The 10,750-nt window shown below is 41.2% G+C and overlaps 1 protein-coding gene and 1 long non-coding RNA gene across 9 annotated transcripts in view; one reads left to right on the top strand and one right to left on the bottom strand.

Moving 5' to 3' along the window:
- Positions 1-350: 350 nt before the first annotated feature.
- LOC144537367 (uncharacterized) lies at positions 351-4,572 on the bottom strand. The gene is made up of 2 exons (XR_013503851.1): positions 4,481-4,572; positions 351-1,399 (listed from the first exon to the last, which is right to left on the bottom strand). It is a non-coding gene; the product is annotated as an uncharacterized LOC144537367 (long non-coding RNA).
- A 145-nt stretch (positions 4,573-4,717) lies between these two features.
- Positions 4,718-10,750, top strand: part of nfixa (nuclear factor I/Xa) — a 107,822-nt gene continuing 101,789 nt past the window's right edge. For all 8 annotated transcript variants that reach the window (XM_078280953.1, XM_078281003.1, XM_078281010.1 and 5 more), the window contains exon 1: positions 4,718-4,808. In XM_078280953.1, coding sequence (XP_078137079.1) covers positions 4,806-4,808 — 3 coding nt within the window. In that variant the 5' untranslated portion in view covers positions 4,718-4,805. The remainder of the gene's footprint in view (positions 4,809-10,750) is intronic.

The raw sequence follows: 10,750 nt of genomic DNA on the forward strand, positions 1-10,750 counted from the left end.
CTGTGGTGAGATCCACCACTCAGGGCTTATATTAACCCAAAGCTCAGCCTAATTGACACTTATAGGTTGCTTTACATGATCAGGGCTGACGCTCGCCAGCAAATTTCCTCCAGTTGGTTTTTGTAACTTTTGTAACATATTGAATTTATTTTTTAGATTTTAATTTTTTTCTTCCAAAGAACTTTTAAAAGGAACCCAACTTGTTAACTTTTCCTTGGGTGACTCCTTTTTTATTTTGTTTTGATAATATAGCCTAAATCAAGGGTTTATGCCAACAACCATTTGAGTTATTTTATTATTGTGTCCCCTGTCTCCACATAGAAGAAAAAAAACCATAATGGCCGTGGTGGTTGAGATGTGGCTTTAGGTTTTAAGACATTTCATCAATATTATTTTAAGAAAAAAAAACATGCCATATAATTGAAATGAGGTCAATAAGCATATGGTGCATCAGCATCAGTGCAAGGGAGTATAAATTATTATTTAAGCCACATTCATAGACAAATGCAAGTAGGTTTCCTCAAATTATTTTCAAATGGGCAAAGTATTTGGTCTATTGTTCTAATAAAACAATGAATAGCTTTTAACAAACAACTTCACAATTTTTTGTCCATACTTTAATAATTAGGCTATTAGTGATGTCGCGTTTTTCTTGTATATTTAATACTTTAATGTCCAGCCACATGTAGTTCAGGTGTAGCCTACTTCTGTTTTAATTTTAGGCCTATTCTTCGAAATTCCTCATAAATGATAAATGTACCTTATATAGGCCAGCTAAACTTGTGAATGTTGTTAATTACTGGACAATGTGTTTATCTGCGTTGGTTTTCTGTGCAGTTTACCCTCAGATTTGTTTCACAGGTAAAAGCACTCATAGGAGTCAACGTCTTTTTTTTCTGCAGTTTTGGGATTTTTAAAAATATGTTTGCGGGCCATTTCTTAAAACGTAGGCTACTTTACTTGAAAAAGCCTCACACTGCACATTTAGTGGTCATCTGTGTGTCAAATAGACACCTGACTGCCATGCTGAGAAAAACGTTATTTTCGATGTATACACTGGACAACCATGCTACACATGTTGCTCGTTCTCCAAACACATTTTGCTCGATTGTTTTCGTTTTTCGTTTTTTTTTAAATTTTTTTTTTTTACCTCAAACGTGTTGTAGGCTAAATCTGTCTGGCCTTCTGCAACTTCCGGGCTTTAGTAGTTGCTCGGGCTGAGTACACAGTGCGGTCGAACTGTACAAACTGTTATTTGTAAATGAATTAAGAGTTAAGAAAAAAAAATCGTATCGTGGGATTATTTGGGGTTTAGAGGGACATTTTGGTGTTTTTCCAATCAACTGGTCATTCTCCAAACAGGCCGTCGGGCATGTGTGAGCCTCCCAGTCACCAGCATCTGTAAAAAGACACCAGAATTAATATTCAAACAAAATGAAAAGAAAAACAAATTTAGGAAGGTCATGGTATAAACTGTGAAAATTATACAATCGCTGGAGGCTGATGTCATTCAATAAGTACTTGATGATTTATGAATTCTAGGCTGTATTTGATCTAATTATCATTATTAGTGTTGTTTCATTTTAATATTAGTAATACCCTCAGTACGATTGATGTTTTGTTTATATTTTTTGTGCATGGGAAAGTATAACCTATTGATAATTATTTTAATGCACCTTTAACCTTTCACCAACTCTAGTAGGCAGTTATATAATAACTCATTATTCATCATTATTATAACTAACTGCTGAACTTGTAGTTTGAGTCTGATGTCCCAACTAATGACCAGAGTTCATCTTACAAATAATAACCAAAAGTTTAAAATGATTACTTAATATTATTTATTTATTTATTTTTAAATAATCAAAATTCAGAAAGGATTTCTGCGGCCATATGTGTCACAAAAAAGACTCACATTTGAGCTCATGCACATTTATAATCACTTTTTTTTAAATGAATGAAATTGATGTATAATAAGACAATTGTATTTTGAAAAACATATCTCACTTGGAAACAAATGGCCTGTTGTGTTAACGGGCAGGTGAAAGTCTGCAGTTGAGAGAGTTTAGGCCTACATTATTTGTCTTTGTGTTATTAACAGAATCATCTTTTGATTAAAGGGTCTTTTTGGTCTCCATTTTAAACAACATTAAAACTGTGACACCAATTAAAACGACAAATTGTATCTCCCTGCTGTTAAGCAAATGGACCCTCCGTTACCTCAAATTCTATTTCTTTTTTTCACGTCATCCCACCACAGACACACTGTCGTGTAAATGGAGTCATCCAAATTGGGCCGAAACAAAAACTTAAATCACAAATTCAGTGATTTGAATAATTGATGTGGCCAAATGTGTGGGGAGGTCAACATTTAATTATTGATAAGCCGTCATGTTGGAGGAATGTCATTAGACGTCTGCTTTTTTTAAAAAAAAAAAAAAAGAAAAAAAAAAAGACGGATAACGACACAGGCACAACTGCGAATAAATAGCCTACATTTTACACGCAGACGCAGGCTCAATGCCCTAAAGTATCAATATAACTTCATTCAATAGGCCTATTTAATTTCATAATGTGTTGTCTTGATTTAAACGAAGTGTTTATATTAGGTTTGCGAAGCCTGAAATGTGAAATATGAAACAAAAAGAAGTGCCTTTAAACAATCGGATTAGCCTGGGGTGGGTTTTCGACTTGTATTTCTTTTTTATTTGAATATTTTCAGAAATTAGCCTAGTGTTTACGTTTTCTTGGGTTTGGTGAAATCACTTTTATGAAGACATTTTTGTGGGTCTATTTTCTTTGTGTCATTCTCTTTTTGGGCACTACCACAATCCTGTTGGACACGTAGGTAATGCTCTTCATCCCAGGACAAAAAACGGTTACATAAAAAAAATTAAATGTCTTAATTTGAAACTCAACTAACGTTTTGAACTTCCCTTTGGCCTTTTTCCTAAATAATCCGAGAGGATGTCCACATGTAGTGTCTTGCTGTTGTCTTGGACGGCTCTGTTGCTCCTGCTGCTACTACTGCAGACATAGTCTCCAACAACTATCAGCACTTTCATTAGAAACAGCACATTTTGTGTTCTGGAGTCATTTCTACCAAAGTCAGATCTTCCACTATGTCTGTAGGCCTACTCTGTATCTCAGTCACATTTAATCCTGTTGCTTCACTGCGTCATTCTGTTGGAAGACACCGTGACAATAAATCTGTTGGGGACGTGTTTCATAGAAGCTTTAAAGTTTGCTAAATTCCATCATTGCCATTACACTTATCGCCATTATGAATAACAATAATAATTCTCAGCCTAAAATATGGAAAGTCCTGCTTTCAAAAGCCCTCTGAACCTCCTCATATTCACTCAACTTCTGGGGACACGTGGTAACTTGGCTTTTGGTATTTTGAATGTGATCAGCTGCATGAAAATCTCTGGCACTGAGTGACTAGACTTTCCTTAAATGAACGCAATAAACCCTTTTTTTGTTGCTTGATCTTTGCTCCAGATTGTGACATTAAAAACTACGTAAATCAAACTCGGAGCAGCTCGGGTCATGCCCTGCCGTGCCCACAGTGCTACTCTTGAAAGCTCCATGCAGGCGGTAGGTAGGAGCCAGTACAGCCCTAATCCCTGCCGTCCGTGATTTAGCCCTTGGTCCTCCTAATTCTCCTTAAGCCCCAGCTGCTCCCCTGGCCGCTCCGCTCTCTCCGCGACAGACTGCACACCGCTCGCTTTATTAATAATTCACCCAATAATTCACCAGTTCAACGCTGTCGCACCGTCCCCCACCTTCACTGTAAATAACTGCCCCAGTTCCCAGTCTATTAGTTTTTGTGTGTGTGTGTAAACAGGACGCACGTTGCTGAGGTGAGCTATTTTGTGGCTGATATTTTTTGGGAGGGAAGTGTGGGCTATTTGTCGCCGCTGCCGGAGCGCACGGCGAGCTTCCATTTTACGCACCGAGGCATCCAGAGCCCCGCCGGAGCCCGGACCGACTACGCGTCGCTGTGCAGGCATTCTGCTATCGGCGAGGCTGTAGCGATCTGAAGAAGCCAAACGCAAGCTGCTCTTTCATCTCGTCAGCTTTGAGGAGGAGGCGGCGAGGGACCAGGGGTGTCCCCCCGTTTGTGTGTAACTCCGCGTGTGTGCGTATGTGTGTTGTGTGTGTTTGGAACAAGAGAGAGAGAGAGAGAGAGAGAGAGAGAGAGAGAGAGAGAGAGAGAGAGAGAGAGAGAGCGAGGGATACAAGGGTAAAACAGATCGGACGCGCGGCGCGGGAGACAGCCGCTTTTGGACACGTTTTGGAGACAGAAGCTGCCCGACTGCAAAGGCTGCACACGGAAAAATAATATAAACAAAACTTACTTTGCATGACCTCTTACGTCCATTAATTTAAAAAAAAAGTGTTATTTTGTATTATTTCGGGGAGCTTTTAAGCGTCTCCCAATCTGCTGGACAAGTTTGGCCGCTGAAGCACGCACCTCGGGACTCTGACGCAGACGTCTCTCTGACTTCTTGCTGCTGGACATGGGCGCATCTGAGGCCAAACTGCGGTAGACGAAGGGCTCGGAGCCGCTGTCCTCTTTTCCTCCTATCTCTGCAGAGTGGACCCACTTTTGAAAGAGCGTGTTTTTTCTATCTGGGCCTAAGGCCGACTTGTTTAAAGGTCCTTTTTCTGCTTCCGGCAACAGCGAAGAGACCAAGTCTTCCTCCCTCAGCCCTCACTCCCTCTCTCACTTTTTTGGAAGCTGAACTTTTAAAGGAAAATGGGGCATTGAGAGGGTTGGCAGATCTCCCCACCCTATAATGGTACGTGCTGTGTAACTCAATAGTTCCCCTCTGTTGGGTCTATAGGGTAAAGTCTATAGGACTGAACATAACATTGCTTGTGTTAAACTGAATCCCCGCTGTTAGTTTGAGGGTTTTAATTTCTTTGTAGAAGATCAGCACTTTGTTGGATGCGCGGAGTGTGGGGCCGTAGATGACGACACAACGCACCTGTGTTTGTGTGTAGATTCACCTTGCTGGCCTGCCAGTTTTGATAATTATGAAGCATCTAAACTCACATTCATTGACCACATTTTGACAAAAATGTAATATGGTGATTGCACCATATTACTTGCAAAACCACAACGATGTATTTTAATGCAGCTCTTGTTTTATAGTATAAAATGTGTTTTTTTTTTTGTGAACCTAACTTTCCTTACTCGTAATTCCCTTAAACCTTCCTCAACATAATAACGTTGTAATAAGTATATGTCTAATATGATACAGGCCTAAAACACATTTTTCCTAATTCAAACTGTTTTAGCCTCACTGATGGGTTAACATTGTGCAGGCTGAATTGTTTGCAGATGCGTTTGAGTAGCCCAGTAAATACAGATTGACAAAGTGGAGGCTGATCTTCCTTCGCAGCCCAGATCAAACAGAATAAAACACACATGGGAGCGCAGACTGCGGAGATTTGAAAGCACAGCAGAGCTATGTGCGGTATTCATCATTATGATGATGACATTCTTAAAGCATCCTAAATCCGTGTGGCGCAGGGTAGCTGCACCGTTCTCCACCTTGCACCCGGACTGTCTTTTCTTTCTGACTGTGCCTTTTTTTTTTTTTTTTTTTTTTTTTATATCAATGGGCACTTCATTTGCGTAGTTGATGACACTTACAGCGACTACAAGAGGGTGTGGAGGTGAGGTTACACACAGACCGTCTTTGTACCCCCAGAACAAGTGCGAAAGCAGCATGAATAATAAGAGCACCTCCGTGTATTAAATGCTGTTTAGAAAATCAAGAGGAAGAATCTCTGGTCTAATGATGATCTGATTATATTTGTATACCCTGCAGCATTTATTTCATCAGATGATTACTAAAGAATTTATTGACATTAAACCGTCTCTGTCACGTTGCATTTCAAAGCTTTTGAATTATAATGACCTCATAGTATAGTTATAATTTGTGACCTAGATTAGAATTGATCTTCATTATCAGCCAAAGAGATTACTGTTACCATGGTACCATAATATGACATGTATATAGCTCACAGGGTTGTTCTGTTGAGCTCTTGGTTTAACAAAGACCTGTTCAAATATTCTGAGGTAATGATGGGAAGCTTTTGTAGAAACAGAAATTCATTACTTTTGAGGGGATGAATACAGTATGCACATGCCAGAAATTATTCAGATTTTCTTAGCAATATAATATTCCTATTGCACCAATTATATGGCTAATTCTAATGGTAAAATGTAATGGTTAATATAGACTGAAACACTATCTGGATATCATTTTTGAAATGACAATGTCTTTGTCTCACCAATAAAAACAATAAACATTCAAAATAATAAACACAAGACACATAAATGTCAGCAATCCACAAAAAATGTGCAACAGCTCTATACGAATGAAAACTCCAGGCCTGAGGATATTTTATTGCTGTTTATTCATTATTAACAGCTAATTCATATACGGTTTTGTTTGCTGGAGTAGTTTTAGATATTGTCCAGACTCTCAAATTCAGACTGGAGGGGACGTTGAGTGTCATCAACAATATGCAAAAGTGTCTTGTATATAAAGTAGAATCATTATACTGAGCATCTATGACACGTTTTCATTCAGTCTGCCTCTGCTCAATTATTGTCATCAAGGAACTTTACAGGAGCAACAAGATGAAAGAAACATTGCTCGCTCATGTGAAAACATACTTTTAAGCGTTTTAAATATCAGAAGAATAATAACTTCATTACAGGAGTCACTTGCCAAAAATGTTTGTGATGATGTGACACTGAGTCATATCTACACAACAACACAAACAGGCCTTGAGTGGTTCAAAATGTCACATTTCAGGCCACATGTGATTTGTGATGTCAGCTGAACAATTGTCTGTCTTCCTAAGGTGAACGACACGTTAGACAATGGTTTACAATTGGCAGTGATATGACAATACTCACTTTGTTTTGGTAGTGGGCCTGCACTTTTACAGTTGGTTGCACTGCAGTTGTTGCAGAGAAAACCTGCCAACCACAGAACCTGTCAGTCACATCAAAGCCAAGACTGTTTGGTGCCAAGCCAGGAGGTGGGTGTGAACCGTACAATGTATTTAAGTACATTTTTTAGAGTATCATTTCAGTGAGTTGAAAGTGGGTGAGACATTTGAAATGAGCTCAACACGCTGCCTTATTGAGTCATACTGAGTGTGTGTATGTAATGTAACTCTATGCTTCCTGGTCTTTGTGGTAAACTCTGCTGTATTAGAACCATAACCACAAGAAAATCTCCCCACGGATCAGTCCTTGTGTGACACAAAGGGCTAATTGTACCAGTCCAAACCTCACTGTTAAATGCACATAGCCAGTGCGGCGAGGCCTTAACTAAGTGTGGTTCGGCCAATAAAAAAGCATGAATAAGGACCCATGTAGGAAAAGGGATGCCAGTGGCGTTGGGTTACCTAGTGTACGGAGATGGTGTATGGTGCAAGCAGTGTGGCAGCGAAATGTTGCAGCCCGGGAAGTTCAGTGTTACAATTGGCATGGTGTTCATCTGAAGGCCAGCCTGTCGAGCAAGATCAGTAGTTGACAGGCGAGGTGCCAGGCCAAGCGAATCTCGGGGTGTGTCACAATGCGCTCTGTTTTAACTTGTTTCACCGTAACAGTTTTGGTTAAAGAATTATTTATTTTTTTACCTGCAGTCGGGACAGCTATTGTTAAGGGTGGCATAGTTTCTATCTATTACTCAGGAATTAAAAAGCTTTAACCTCACCCAGCTGATTCGCATTTAAGCACCTTTGATTCGAACGTACACGTGCACATAAAAGTTGAACTTCCTGCATGAGTGGAATGTGTTTTGCCTCAGTCATGTGAAATCATTTTATACTCCTGCTTCCTGCAGTCAGGCCTCCTTAACAGAAACTGTTCACGCCGTGTGCCTCATGCCTCATGCCTCATGCCTCATGCCTCATGCCATATACAGACCCCACCGTTTACTATTGTGTAAATAAAACACAACTGCACAATTAAGCCAAATGCAGTCTTTAGCACTGCATCTTGGCTGTACTTCTGACCCAACAAAACCTTCAGGACCCACAAGTGGAGTGAAATAATTAGCCCCACTCTGCTCAGCCATCCATCTATCCTTCTTTTTTTAATGCAGCCCCTCAGTTTCTCATCTTCTTTCTTATTCTCCCCGTTTTTCCTCCACCCCCCGAGATGGCTGTGTGAAAAATTGTATTTTTCCAACATTTCTCCCCGAGGTAGCTTTGGCAGGAACTCACACGACGGCCATTTCTGCCTTTCATGCACCCCTCACACACCGTGGAACAGATCGCCGGTGCGGCCCGGCGTCTTTGAAGTGGTTGCCATCTCACGCAGGTTGGCTGGACTCTCTCCTTCTCTCTCCCCATCCCCCCATTCTCATCCAGCCTTAAACTTGGCAGTGTTATTTTCAGCCACCAAATCATGATGATAAGACACAATGGTGGTGATAATAATTATAGGTTTTAGAAGATGGACTGACAGCGACGATAGTGCTTGTGGTTGATGCTTGTGCAGCAGCCAGAATAAATGCTTTCTGGAAACAGGTGTGTGAGAAGTGTAAGTTTGTGTGTGTCTAGGTGGTGAATTAGTGTGTAAGCGTGTGTTTGTGTGTAACTGCAAATGTGAGATGCAGAGAGACAGATAGACAGAGAGGAGGATCATTGATATGTTGCCATTCATGTGCTTTAAAATGGAGCCATCTGAGAACAAATTCCACCATCAGGGCCTTTCATACACAAAGCTCTGTGGAGGTGTGAGTGTGTACATGTGTGAGTGTGCGCGGGAGTGTGAGCAGGTTTCAGAGATCTCACCTCCAAAGAATTTGGCCATATGGTCGTCAACATATACCCAGAGAGAGAGAGAGAGACAGACAGAGAGAGAGAGAGAGAGAGAGAGAGAGAGAGAGACAGATAGAGAGCGAGCCAAGGAAAGACTGTGTGAGGTAGTGAGGGAGAAAGTGAAAGGGAAGTGTCTTCTTTTGTCAGTGGAGGCAGCATGAAAGGCAGATTAAAACAGATCCTATACCCCTACCTTCAGATGGCTCAGACAAAAAAATAAAAAATCCTCCATCACATCCCCTACTCCAAATATTTGTGGAGAGGGAAAATCTGTCTTAATTAACACATTTGCATTGGGTGATGATGGACTCCAAATAGGTCACTGACTCAATCTACCGCCTCCGAATCTTCCCTCTAAAATGTTAATTAAGGAGGGCTTTGAGATTTTTTCGCTCAGGGCTGGCCATATGGGCCAGGCATATGCTCTATATATATAGTACAATATATAATTCATACACTGCTGCAGGAGAGAGTGTTTGGGGGCCTGGAGTTTTTTTGGGGTTTACTACAAAGGGAGTCAGTATGTTCTGGCCTCCCCAGTGGCAGGTACAGAGCTTAGCCTATTCATTAGCTTCATGTTATTCACTGTTGCACAATGGGATTGAGGTTCATCAACACCTGTTTCGTTGGCTGACGACATGAAGAAGGCATTTAAATTCCTCTTTGTCGAATGGTTAATATAAAATGAGAGCAAATGATCTATTGTTGGTGTGCCGTTTGCTTTTTGTGTGTGTTTTACATTGTTTCAAAGAGCTCCTTGGGTCAAGTTAAAGGATGAGTAATATTGCGATTCTCTGTACATGTATGTACAAAGATAATTAAATAGTCAGTATGTTTCCTCACATACTCCCATTTGAACCAGTTCTCCCAGTGCCATCCTGCCAGACACCCATTCACCAGCAGAATAAGGCAGTGGCAGCCAATGAAAACAGTTCTTTCCCACCCGCAGCTTTTTGGGTCCGGCTCAGCCAATCAGAAGAGGCTTGCTAGTGCACCTGACCTTGTTTCTGGCCAGACACAGCTAATCGCAGAGGCTCCAGCACACCTGATGCATTGTGGTCGGCCTGCTGGTGCGGACCCCCTCACAGGTGCCGCGGATCCAGGCCATTATTCTGAGCGCTGGACAATCAGATGCATCGTCTCATTATCAGACACATGCGGCCTGGCAGACTTTGAGTGATTGCATTTTGTCGTGTGTGTGTGTGTGTGTGTGTGTGTTTGTGTGTGTGTGTGTGTGTGTGTGTGTGTGTGTGTGTGTGTGTGTGTGTGTGTGTGTGTGTGTGTGTGTGTGTGTGTGTGTGTGTGTGTGTGTGTGTGTGTTTGTGCATCTGAGGAACTCTGCTACCTTTTCCCAAAATGCTTTGCAGCCTTATCAGCAGGCCTCTCTCAATCCGTTCCTGGCTTCATCCTCTTCTTGAGACTCAACAATGGGCACTGTGTTGCCCCCTTAAGGAGCTGGAGGCCTCAGCTATAAAAAGAGACTAAAAATAAAAAAAAACATGTTTATGGACTAATAAAGATGATTAGAAATCGCACAATTGCAGAAAAATGGAAGGTTTGCAAGCGCAGATTATCTGTAATAAAAAGCTGAGGGGAGAGACGGGGGAGAGAGGGAGAAAGAGAGTTAGCTGTACAGACCTCTCATTGCGAAGGATATGAATAGCCTTTGTTTTCACCACAACTCAGGGCTGTGTGGTCTGCCAATGTCTGGCTCTTATTATGGGGTTTGTGTCTGTGTAAGTGGCACGCACGTGTGCGTTGGTTCGTGTGTTGGTGTGTGTTTGTGTGCAAGGCCGAGAGCACATGGGCGAGGAAAAAATGCATATATTCGTGCAGGTGATTATATTTTCAGGAGGGTGAGACTATATATATGTGTGTGTGTGTG

Source organism: Sander vitreus, chromosome 2 (assembly GCF_031162955.1).
Source record: "Sander vitreus isolate 19-12246 chromosome 2, sanVit1, whole genome shotgun sequence".
Taxonomy (NCBI): domain Eukaryota; kingdom Metazoa; phylum Chordata; class Actinopteri; order Perciformes; family Percidae; genus Sander; species Sander vitreus.